At 43.2% G+C, this 12783-nt stretch overlaps 1 protein-coding gene across 4 annotated transcripts in view; it reads left to right on the forward strand.

Annotated features, from left to right (window-relative positions):
• EML4 (EMAP like 4) overlaps positions 1-12157 on the forward strand; it is a 136961-nt gene extending 124804 nt beyond the window's left edge. For all 4 annotated transcript variants that reach the window (XM_016192857.2, XM_060186934.1, XM_060186935.1 and 1 more), the window contains 5 exons: positions 206-303; positions 6042-6129; positions 6536-6634; positions 8590-8720; positions 9661-12157. In XM_016192857.2, coding sequence (XP_016048343.1) covers positions 206-303; positions 6042-6129; positions 6536-6634; positions 8590-8720; positions 9661-10107 — 863 coding nt within the window. In that variant the 3' untranslated portion in view covers positions 10108-12157. The remainder of the gene's footprint in view (positions 1-205; positions 304-6041; positions 6130-6535; positions 6635-8589; positions 8721-9660) is intronic.
• Positions 12158-12783: the final 626 nt, after the last annotated feature.

Consider the following 12783-nt stretch of genomic DNA (forward strand, 5'->3'; position numbering starts at 1 on the left):
AGGGTGACAGACTGGACTAGATTACCATTAAATTTTGGAGTGTGCTTAGTGGTGGAAGGATTCATTCATTAAATGCCAAAAATGACCACTTTGATGAGATATAGCATTTGTAAACCGACATGTGCTGTGGGTCCATAAGATAACAGTAAGTAAATTTATCACATTGATGTTTCTCTAGTCAACACCTGCTTCCTGTTCATTCTAGATGGTACCCTCCTGGCTGTAGGATCTCATGACAACTTCATTTACCTCTATGTGGTCTCAGAAAATGGAAGAAAATATAGCAGGCATGGAAAGTGCACTGTAAGTAGTGAAGTAAAGCTGTAAATTTTACTTCTGTTAGAGCTGAGGGCTCCAGGCAGTGGCATACCCAGTTGAGCACACGTCACTTTGTACAAAGACCTGGGTTCAAGCCCCTGGTCCCCACCTTCAGTGGGGAAACTTCACGAGTGGTGAAGCAGATTTGCAGGTGTCTCTTTCTCTGTTCCTCTCTATTCCCCCTTCCTTTTCAATTTCTATCTCCAGAAAAGAAAAAAGTCACTAGGAGCAGTGAATTTCTTGTAGGCTACAAGCTTCAGTAAAAGCCCTAGTAGCAGGGGAGAGAGAAGGTGGATAGGTCTGTTTTTCTCTCCTTCACTGAGTCTAAGAAAACTCAAACAACAGAATATTGCAGTTCACCATACTCTAAAAAAGTTTCTCTTTTTGATGGGAATTTAATATTCCTCTTTTTAAAGTAGTTTCTTAAATCTAAGCTATTTCCATAGAGAATCATTAGAATGACACTTTTTTAATGGGTCAGTCAGAAATAAAAGGGCATATGTCATGTCTACTCTCAGGGCCTTATGTTCCTGTTCACCCCAGCCCCCATCAATTTCTTTTGTCACTTCTCTGCCACTAAAGGTCAGAATTCATGTGGGGAGATTTGTCTGTAGCAAGAGCCTTAGTAGAAGCAGTTTTCCTTTAGCTTGCTGCGTATGTTATTGTAAGAAAAGATGGTATTCAGTTCTGTAGGTACAATGACCACGCACCTTCTAGAGGTATTCTGATAGAGAAGTGTTCCAGGCACCCAGAACCATGTAAGATTTGTTTCTTGTCCTGAGAAAAGCTTCCACTGGAGTTGAGGACAGGATGAGAAATGTAGCAGTGTAGTATGGTGGTTAAGAACCAAATTTGGGAGCAACTACCTGGGTTTGAATTCTTATTTCACTATTTATACACCATTGTAACTTTAGGCAAGCTACTTAAACTTCATTTTGATCTTCTTCTCTAAAATAAGGATAATAGTTTACTGGATTGAAACAAGTTAATGCAGCCGATAAATGCAGAAACTATTTTGCATACAATAAATACTCGGTATATGTAAACTGTTGTCTTTATAGAAATGTGGTGGCTTGGAATATGTGTTGGCAAATTCAGAATTAGTGAATACTTGATGAATTACTGCCACATACCTTACATCAGTTTTGATTAGGATTTATTTTTCAAGGGAGTCGGGCACAGCGGGTTAAGTGCACGTGGCACAAAGTGCAAGGTTAGGATCCCACTTTGAGCCACCGGCTCCCCACCTACAGGGGAGTCGCTACACAGGCAGTGAAGCAGGTCTGCCAGTGTCTCTGTTTCTCTTCTTCTCTATCTTCCCCTTCTATCTCAGTTTCTCTCTGTCTCTATCCAATAACAAATAAAAATAAAATAAAAGATTTATTTTTCAAAAAACAAGCAAACAAAAATATTTATTTTTCAGTGAGAGAGAACCAGAATATCACTCTAGCAAATGTGAAGCCAGGGCTCAAACTCAAGACCTCATGTTTGAGAGTCCAGTGCTCTGATTTGCTGTGCTACCTCCCAGACTGCTTTAGTCAACATATATCTTTTTTTCATTTTTTTAAAGACTTTTTTTTATAAATGTGTGTTTATTTCCTTTTGTTGCCCTTGTTTTATTGTTGTAGTTATTGTTGTTGTTATTGATGTCGTTGCTGTTGCATAGGACAGAGAGAAATGGGGAGAGGAAGGGGAGAGAAAGATAGACACCTGCAGACCTGCTTCACCACTTGTGAAGCGACCCCCCTGCAGGTGGGGAGCTGGGGTCTCGAACCAGGATCCTTCTGCTGGTCCTTGCACTTTGCACCACATGCGCTTAACCTGCTGCACTACCACCCGACTCTGTAATATATATATATATATATATATATATATATCTTTATGAAAGAATGAGGAGAGACCTGAGCACTGCTCCGCTTTGTCATAAAGTGAACCTAATGGTCTCTGGGGTCCTCATGAATGCAAGTCAGTGCTCTTACAGACTGAGCTAGCTAGCTCCCCAGACCCTGAGGAGATTCAGAAAAGGAAAATGTTTTGTCCTTGTATCAGATCCAGGACTTGAACCCTAAAGCCAGCTTTCCATTGTCCTTGTACTGTGTATTATTGCACTGTGCTCTAGCAGTGTGGTAGGTGGTCCAGTAAGCAGCTGCAGTGTGTGACATAGGATGGGTGAGTGTGACCTTGGAAGTATGAGAAAGGGCAAGCTATCAACTGCACCAGACTTGGTCTTCTCCAGTGAGACAGTGTTTATCTGTGGAGCACTTCGAAGAATTACTTTGAGATACCCTCAGGAATCATCCAAGTGAAGCACTGCTTAAGGCTGTAATGAAAGGCTCAGCCTCTGCTCTCCTAATTGTCTTCTGTTTTGTACCTAACCTCCAGCTGTCACTTCTGTCGGCTTCTGCCAGCTGCTTTCCCAGTCTCAGATTAGCCTCTTTTATCTGTTTGCTGTGACACAGGACATATAAAACTAGGCTAATGCTGGCTCTGCCACTACCAGATTGTGACTTAAGGCAAAGTAATTAATTTCCCAGTCTTAATTCTGTTATCTTTTAACTGGAGATTATAATGGATCCTACTTTACAGAATTATATGTGCAGTTTAGTCTGTAACTGCTCCTATGGAAAAGTTTCCATTTGGAAACTCTTTTTATTTTTTTTTAATATTTACTTATTTATTCCTTTTTGTTGCCCTTGTTTTATTGTTGTAATTATTATTGTTGTTGATGTCATTGTTGTTGGATAGGACAGAGAGAAATAGAGAGGGGAGGGGAAGACAGCGAGGGGCAGAGAAAGATAGACACCTGCAGACCTGCTTCAACACCTGTGAAGCGACTCCCCTGCAGGTGGGGAGCCAGGGGCTCAAACCAGGATTTTTAAGCCAGTCCTTGCGCTTTGCGCTGAAAGCTCTTTTTAAGTTGTCTCTGGCAAAGCGCTAGGATTTCGGGCGGGCCGATATGGATCTGATTATATTTACTTTGCATGTTAGATTTTTCAGGGAAGCTTTAAGGTGACAAAAGAGTTTTATAGCTGTAAGATTTCAAGGGAGGCTCACTGGGAAGATGACACCAACAGCATACCTGTCCCAGGTCCAGTGTCTTTGCCACAGCTGAGTATTGCCCCAGTGTGCCTCTCATGAAAATAAATCTTAAAACAGATATGTATTTAAAGGCTACTGGTTTCAGGATCCCTCCGTATGCTGAGTTACAGTCTTGCTGCTTTCAGAACAGTGTGTTTATCTCAGCTTTTCCTGTACTGTTTTAAAAATGCACTGAAAGGCGTTCTTGGTTACTTAAAAAACCCTTATCTTAAAAAACCTCTTAATATATTTTTATTTATGTATTTTGGATAGAGACAGAAATCAAGTGAGAAGGGGAAGTGATTGGGTGGGGGGAGAGAGAACTGCAACACTGCTTTGCTGCCTGTGAAGTTTCCCTGATGCAGGTGGGGGCTGGGAGCTTGAACCTGGGGTCTTGCTCATTATAATGTGCCCAGTCAGGTGCACCACCACCACCACCTGTCCCTAAAAGGCCACTTTAAGTTCCTACTCACATTCAGTGTTAAAGAAATAAGTAAAAGGTAAGCAGGATTTAGGTATGTTCCGTCTGATGCATATTCCCCTGGCATAGGCTTGAACATACAGGATGCCTTACAGCACTTCAACTCAGCCCCGTCAGTGGGGGGGTTGTGTTCGTAGCAGCATAGTCAGTGTCTAGAGGAACCCTGGATTGTACCCATTTTACATGAATCTATTAAGGCTCAAATTAGTTTCTAATTACAAGCAATTATTTATTTTCCCTGGAAGGTTATTTTGTCAATGTTTTTTTACCAGAGCACTGCTCAGCTCTGGCTGATAGCAGTGCCAGGGATTGAACCTAGGACCTCTGAGCCTCCGGCATGAAAATCTTTTTGCATAATCACTATACTCTGTCTCACCCTTCCTTGAAATAGTTTAAATGTTCTGATAGGCCCAAAGGCTCTGTTTTAGTAGCAATTGAGGAAGATTCTTTTTTTTATTCAGCACCCCAGTGCCAAATTAATGGCTGACTATTCAGGCGAACTCTTGAGTGTCTCCAGGAGATACAGATTGAGGTTTAAGCATTACAATGTGTATTAGAATGGCAAAAATGGTGACTAAAGTAAGTGTTCTTTCAGCCAGAATTTCATTAATTAAAAGTAGCTATGGGGGAAAAAAAAAAAAAAAAAAACTTAAGTTGTCGACCTAGAACTACAGTATTTCAGTAAAGCTGCAGGAATTACATTACAGTGCCTGGTGTCTTCATAAAGACTTGGGGTCTTTTCTACTCCATCACCTTTCCCACCTTGCTCTCTGATCCTTCTTTCCTAGGCCCAGATGCAGGGGTGGGGGTAGAGGGTGTCCCATCTTAATAAGAGTGATGATGCAAGAAGCATCCATACATGTGCGAGCGCACAGACACACAAAGAGAGACATACTCCTTTGTGAAGTATCCAGAGAAAACACTGTTTCCTAATCCTTTTGCAGAAGTTACTTAGTGAGACTTCCAAGTAAAAGAAGGAGACTGACTTGACATGCCATGCATCCAACACAGATGTTAGTTCCATGTTGTGTATTCACTCGGTGCTTTTGATGTTCTTCTGAGTAGTCCATTCAGGGCTTTTAACCAAGACTTACAGACCCTTTTCAGCACTTCTGTGTTGGGACAAGCACTTGCAAGAGGAAAAGTATTTTGCCACGAGGATGGGGCCTGGCTTCTCAGTTGCCAAGCTGCATGCTTAAGGTATAGATAGAGCTCACATGTGAATCCAGCCCATATTTTAGGAAATGTATTCAGGAAATGCCCAGTAACCACACGCTGCTCTCTAGAAAGCTTTGGCCTCTTGTGAAATCAGTGGGTCTTCTATGTGCCCAGCAAATGATTCCTAATCTGCTTTCCAGCATATCAGTGAGCCTCATCTCTAGGATTTTAGGAGTGAGCATGAGTATGTAAATACATGCATTCGTCACATTGTGGTGGTACGTTGGTCACAGGGTTTCAGGGCCGTCCTTAGACTTCTGGATGGTACCTCGTGGTAAATTATTTAAAATGACACTGAGATACTTTGTATTAATTAAAACAGTAAAATATGAATAGAAAATGAATAATTCAAAATATATAGTAGACGTTAGCACAGTGTATTGGGGAGAAAATTGAACTATATCTCTGATTTTATCCTTAGCTCTAAGTGCCTGCTTAGGAGGGAGGAGGGAGAAAATGGGCACTGTCCCTTAGTTCTAAGGGCAGGGACAGGAGGTAGCAGGAGCTGGAAGTGGACACAGGGAGACACCAACCCTCAGGGCAGAGGCTGCTCTGTATTCTAGGGGGAGCTCAGCTCCCCCTGTGCTCAGTCTCCTGAGCACAGCTCAGCCAGGTTCTACGAGGCTCTACTTGGGGCAGCTCCCAGGGCAGCACCCACATATCTGCAGCTCTTTCCCAGATGCTCCCTCAGGCCTCAGTGCAGGTGCTTCTCACAGCTCCATCTGGGCAGCTGCTCTCTAGTATAGCGGTGCTGGTCACTCCCAGTTCCCTCCAGTCTCTAGGATTTCTCCCTGGCCCTTATATACAGGTGAGAACAGAATTGGCTCCTTGCCAGGTGGCCAGAACTACCTCCCCAAGGCTGCATGAGGGAAATTTAGACATGAGCAGGAGGGCCTGGCCAGGTGCACTACCCACAGCAGCTCACTCTAGGTTTGTTCTCTTCTAGGGACATTCTAGCTACATCACACACCTTGACTGGTCCCCAGACAACAAGTACATAATGTCCAACTCAGGAGACTACGAGATACTGTACTGTAAGTATGGCCTGCCAGCTGCATCTGAGGCCTGACTGGGCAGGCAATGCATGCTGGCCTCTGTAGTCTGCAAGGATGCTAGTCTGAGTCTACTCGGAGACTCTCAAATGTGGTTCACTTCTCCAACAAAGTAGCAGTTGTTATAAATGTATAAACACACAGCTGTGACAAGTCACTCAGATGGGCACTTACACCTTTTAAAGAAAAAAAAAATCGCTTCAGTGGGAAACAATTAGTATTTCTGTAGACCTTGTTGAAGTTTGTTCTGTTCCCATTTAAATGTATTTTAATGTTTTTTCAGTGTGTATGGATTAGAAACAGAAGTAAGCATAACTAGTTCAAGATGCATTTTCAAATACATTTGTACATGAGCACTGTGGTTATACTTCCTGTTTCTCAATTAAAGGGAGCATTCCAAACAGCTGCAAACTTATCAGGAATCGATCAGAGTGTAAGGACATTGATTGGACGACGTACACCTGTGTGCTAGGCTTTCAAGTCTTTGGTAAGGACATGGCATCTTATGCAAAAGAGAGCTTCATGGGGTTTTTCTAGATAAATGTGTACTAGCTTAAATTCTAAATGAAAAATAGTCTACATATATTCTTAAAGTGCTATCACTTTTTTTTTTTTTAACCAGAGCACTGTTCAGCTCTGGCTAATGGTGGCACGGGGTATTGAACCTGGGACTTAGAAGCCTTGGGCATGAGAATCTCTTTGCATAAATCCCCCCCCAGTGCTATCACTATTACTGCCAGATTTCATAAGATTAAGTATAATAGCATTGAACAAACAAAAGATTTGTCCTCTGTAAATATGAAAAACAAAAGGAATTTACAGAGTGGTACAGAATGTCTTTCCATTTTCTTTCTGCAAGTGAAAGAGCTTTTAAATTTGAAAAGGCTTTTGTTGTTGTTGTTGTTGTTTGTTTTTTGCCTCCATGGTTATTGGTTATTGCTGGGGGTCAGTGCCTGCACTACAAATTCACTGCTCCTAGAGGCCACCTTTTTCCCCTTTTTGTTGCCCTTGTTGTTTATTGTTATTATTGTTGTCGTTGCTGTAGTTGGATAGGACAGAGAGAAATCGAGAGAGGAGGGGTATACAGAAAGGGGGAGAGAAAGATAGACACCTGCAGACCTGCTTCACTGCCTGTGAAGCGACTCCCCTGCAGGTGGGGATCCAGGGGCTCGAACCAGGATCCTTATGTTGCCAGTCCTTGTGCTTTGCGCCATGTGCACTTAACCCGCTGCACTACCGCCCCACCCCCTGAAAAAAAGGCATTTTTAAAGTAGCAACTTTATTCAGACATCATTCCAATATCCTGTTAAAGGGCTCCAATTCAGGTCTCTAGTGGGAGAAATTAAAGACAAAATAATCCTGCCCAATTCATAAATAATTTGATTGTTTTGGATGAAACTAGTGGTCAACAGCTGGTGAGTTACAATCAAGTCAGTTAAGTGGTCCGGGAGGTGGCGCAGTGGATAAAGTGTTGGACTCTCAAGCGTAAGGTCCTGAGTTCAATCCCCAGCAGCACATGTACCAGAGTGATAATCTGGTTCTTTCTCTCCTCCTATCCTCGTAAATAAATAAATATTAAAAGGGGAAAAAAACAAGTCAGTTAAGATCGTACTTGGTAGAACATACTTGGGTCTTCAGAGTGGTATTGAGCTAGAGGAAACCAACTCAGACCTTATAGATGCCATAATTTTGATCTAGTCTATTATAATAAAGATGCGTGCTAACCATGCTGGACATGATCACCAGGGCCTGCAATGCCATAGGGCTGACACCGTAGACAAGTGGTGCCTTCCAACTAGAGAATCTCTGGTGTTTCATTTGAAGGGCCCTGAAAGGGAGCCCTGGAAGGTGTGTGAATTTTATATAGCCTGCTCATAGTCCAGTTGGAAGAAGTAATGTTATGTCTTTTTTTTTTTTGGATAGGACAGAGAGAAATTGGGAAGGGAAGGATTGAAAGGGAGAGAGAAAAATAGATACCTGCAGACCTGCTTCACTGCTCCTGAAGTGACCCCTCCTGCAGGTGGGGAGCCTGGGACTCAAACCAGGATCCTTGCGCAGGTCTTTGTGCTTCATACTATGTGTGCTTAATCCAGTGCACTACCACCTGGACTCTATTATGACTCTTCAGCACGCTTTGATTCAAGTGACTGAAAACTTCCAACTAGAGCGCTTGGGTAACATCAGTGGAATTAAAACTGAAGTGACTGATTAGCACCACCTGCTGGTTACCACGGAGTACTTTTAGTTTTCGAATTTTCTGTTGAGGCTATTTTTGGTTTAATTTTACTAGGTTTTAGATAAAACTACCATCATTCAGATGAAACATTGAGCCTACTGGGAAACTTGCCAGGGAAATAGCAGCTGAGTGTAAAGTCAGGCTGCACGCACAGTCTTGGCCCCACTCGGCCTCATTATCTTCCTGTGCTTCTTTCCATGTCACAGGTGTCTGGCCAGAAGGATCCGATGGGACTGACATCAACGCGCTGGTGAGGTCGCACAACAGGAAAGTGATTGCTGTGGCCGATGACTTCTGCAAGGTCCACCTGTTTCAGTACCCTTGCTCCAAAGCCAAGGTGAGCCAGCAAATACAAGCTAGACTCTCAACTTTTTTCTCATGGGAGTAACTGAGCAGTGAGAAAATGTGTACAGGGTCCTAGTCACTGTTCATGTTAACATGGAGCACCTTTAACATTAGGGAAGTGTTGAATTTGTTCTAAAGATATTAAAATACTTTGTTATAAATAAAGCCATTTGGCAGTTGGCAAAATAACTCACCTAGATAGTAAACCTGGTCTGTCATGCACATGGTCCAAGTTGAAGCCCAGTCCCCACTGCAGTAGAGGAAGCTTCAGTGCTAAGATGTCTTTTCCTCTCTCCCTTTTTCTGAAAATGTTGGTCCAAAGGGGTGAAGTCCCCATCATAGCCAAAAAATAAAGGCACTAACAACTATTTGTTGAATGATTCCACTGATTGTGCTGACCTAGTACTTTCTCTCCCAGTCATCCCAGTAAAATATTTTCTCTGGCAAACAATTTCAGTTATTTTTTTTTTATTTATTTATTCCCTTTTTGTCGCCCTTGTTTTATTGTTGTAGTAGTTGTTGATGATGTTGTCGTTGTTGGGTAGGACAGAGAGAAATGAAGAGAGATGAGGAAGACAGAGGAAGAGAAAGACATCTGCAGACCTGCTTTACCACTTGTGAAGCGACTCCCCTGCAGGTGGGGAGCCAGGGGCTCAAACCAGGATCTTTATGGCAGTCCTTGCACTTTGCGCCACCTGTGCTTAACCCGCTGCACTACCACCCGACTCCCTTTCAGTTACTTTTTAAAGTTTGAAAGTATAGCCATCCCATTATTCTTTTATTTTTCCTATTACCAGCTAACAGGAACTAGAATAACTGCTAGCTCTTAACTCTCAGGTTTGAGGACTTTGGGGTTGAATTACTTGATCCATACACCTGCCTCCCTCACCTGAGGCAGACATGGAGTCTAATTTTTCTTTCTGGTCTCCTAGGCTCCCAGTTACAAGTACAGTGCTCATAGCAGCCATGTCACCAACGTCAGTTTTACTCATAATGACAGTCACCTAATTTCAACTGGTGGAAAAGATATGAGCATCATTCAGTGGAAGCTTGTGGAGAAGTTATCTCTGCCTCAAAATGAGACCGCAGCAGACACAGCTCTACCCAAAGCCCCCATCTCCTCAATGGAAAGTGTCCTGAGGTCTGACACACCCACACCCCCTCCTCCCCAACCCCTAAATGAGATCACAGAGGAAGAAAGCAGGAGGAGCAGCTCTCCTGCTCTGGCAGAGAACAGCCTGGAGCACACTGAGGAGCCAGGCGAGGATGCCGGCGAAGGGCAGAGTGAGGAGGGCAGCGAAGACCTTGGGGAGCCTGCTTTGGGAGAGCCTGGCCCAGAGCAGTGTGAAGCCCAGCAAGACCCCTTGGACCTGTCCTAACGCCCAGACCTCAATGCCGCCCTTCAGCTGCTGTGATCCTGTAAGCATTCAGACAGCAGGCCGGAAGTTAGGGAGACTCACCTTTGGCGCTCTCTGGCGTCTTCAGTGGTCTTACCTTGTCTCAGATGCAGCCGACCTAAGTTCAGTTTGGTGTGTTGAAAATTAACCAAAGGCAGTAGCGGGAAAAGACTGAAACATTAGTGTCTCATGAACGGTTGAGAAATACCAAAAGCATCGCACATGCTCATCTACTGGCTCAGGCCATTCTTTTCCCCAGATGCAGAGAAAGAGATCAGAGAGCTGTCTCTTACCATCCCCTCTCCCCCGTCAGAACTGCCCTGTGCTCACACTACCAGTAGGTGTCCAGATATTGTTGTAGTCTACTATCTCGGTGCTGCCTTTTCTAAATCATCTGGGGGAACAGCTCCTTCATTTCCTGTGTGCAGAGCTTTTGTATTTTAGAACTAAGCAAGCAGTGATTTGTTAAGAGATTTTTGTGTATATGTAACCATTGATACTCAGAAATGATGGACTCCTCCAAGGATTCCAATCCTGGCCTAAGCATTTTCAAATGTTTGGTGTTCAAGAGAACCACATGCCTATAAAAGTAAACAGTCAATCACCTGGCTAATTTCAGCTTAGCCTTCATCCTGATTTGTTCCCTCAATAATAGGAGAAATACAAGCGATTGAATTGGTGCTTGAAATTTTTTGGTTTAGTTGTAATTTTTATACAAATTAGTTATATTGAGAGATGAGATACTCAGCAAATTGCAGATTCTTTTATATTGAAGTGTGAACAAGTTTTTTTTTTTTTTTTTATAAATTGCATCCTTAAGTCTTGCTCTGTTCAGTCATCTTTCCTGGTGGAGTTGCTCCAAGCCTTGTGATTCTGACATGGTTGTCCTCTGCTCTCTGCGGATGCATGGGTTAGTATGCATTGGGGAATTGGGATTTTTTGTTATTGTTTTTTTTTTTAAGTTTTGTCAGACTATGTTTTTCTTAGATGTTTCCTTTAAGATAAATTACTGATAAATACGCATTTCCTACATACTTGTTTGTACTTTATCAAAAAAAAAAACCCTTTGTTTTGACTTATTTTTTAAAACTTGCTGCATTGTTTTGGTATATTTTTTTGTTGTTGTTGGTTGGATCATGTTTAGAAACTTTGGGTGGGTTCAGAAGTCTTAAGTATGCAAGTGTTTACGTGATTGTGCCATTCCAAAGTGCATCAGGACTGTCATTCCCTTCTAGAATCTTCTCAGGAGTACTACAAATCAGGTATTTCATCATCATTTGGTAATAAGCAAACTCCAGTGAACTCCCGACACTCACAACATTCATAGTCCACATCTGTGTGTGAGGGGTGGGGTGTGTGTGTAAGGGTGAGTGCAGACACTGTGTGTCTCTGAGTGTACGCCAATGTGGAAAGCACTCAGTGTCTCTCTGTGGGTAGATGCATGTCCTTGTATAGCTCTCTCCTTTTGTTTACAACTGTTCAAAAACAACCTCAAAGCCGTTCTCTTCCAAAGAAGAGACTCCAAGCAGCCCATCTTGGTTCAGCATGTTCTGCATAAACTTCTCAGAGCAGCAGTGCCAGTTTCCGCAATCACCTGTAGCGATGCTGACCACATCGTGGGGCAGTATGCATGCTGCCTGCGAGGAAAACAAGGTGAATGGGATTCTGGGAGAAGAAAAAGCAATTCCTTAAGTACCTGGGTACACGGCTCTCCATGAGAAACGGGAGTTGACCTGGGGTTGCTATGTACAAAGACTTACAATCGTGACACTCTTGGGTGGTCATTTCCAAAGACACTACTAATGTGCAGAAAGCGTCCGGCTCACATGCTGGCAACTACTGTCTAACGGTCAATCAAATCTGTGATAATGGTTGGAAATGGGTGGGGTTATGAAATTATAGATGTTTAGAAAAACTTGTGAATGAAAATGAATCCAAGTGTTTCATGTGAAGATGTTGAGCCATTTCTATCATGCATTCCTGTCTTGTGGCAGAAACTATTCAAGATTAAAAAATAAAATCAGAATGACTCGTTTCTGTCTTATTATCTCTTCTGTGTATACTTGTTTTTCTGATCAAAGACCACCCAAAGAACACTGCTGGCCACAGCCACCTGGTGCTGGTCTGTCATACCCCACCCCCATGCTGGCTGAAATGGCTATTTCTGCTTCCACATCATTTGCTGTCTCCATGCGGTCCCTGTTTACCACTGGTTCTGATAAGGGGGTGGCACAGCCTGAGGAGAATACACAACCCAAAGCACCCTGGGACCAATACAGAGTTCTGCTAGCACCTGCAGAGCCTGCTTCCTCAGTTCAGTGGTTGGGTTCCAGCAATCCCTTCTGCCCTGCCAGACAGATTGCCCCAGGCTGCAGTTACTACTTCTCACACTGTCCCCAAGCCAGGCAGGCAGGCAGGTGCCCAGGGCAGGCCTGGCAGGAGGTAGCTATATTTCTGCCTGAGTGCTGAGCATAGTCCTCTGACTGCAGCAAAGTCATCTGTGCCCCAGAGGGGGAGCAACTCACATACTAATGATGTGAGTTTCATAATCGTTAGTAGTGGCCTAATCAATAAGCTAGGAACAGTCTAGGGATTTAGAAATGGCCCCTCGCTGGCCCAGAGGAGCCCTGGCACTCACTACATTAACCAATCAGGTAT

Source organism: Erinaceus europaeus, chromosome 3 (genome assembly GCF_950295315.1).
Source record: "Erinaceus europaeus chromosome 3, mEriEur2.1, whole genome shotgun sequence".
In the NCBI taxonomy this organism is placed as follows: Eukaryota; Metazoa; Chordata; class Mammalia; order Eulipotyphla; family Erinaceidae; genus Erinaceus; species Erinaceus europaeus.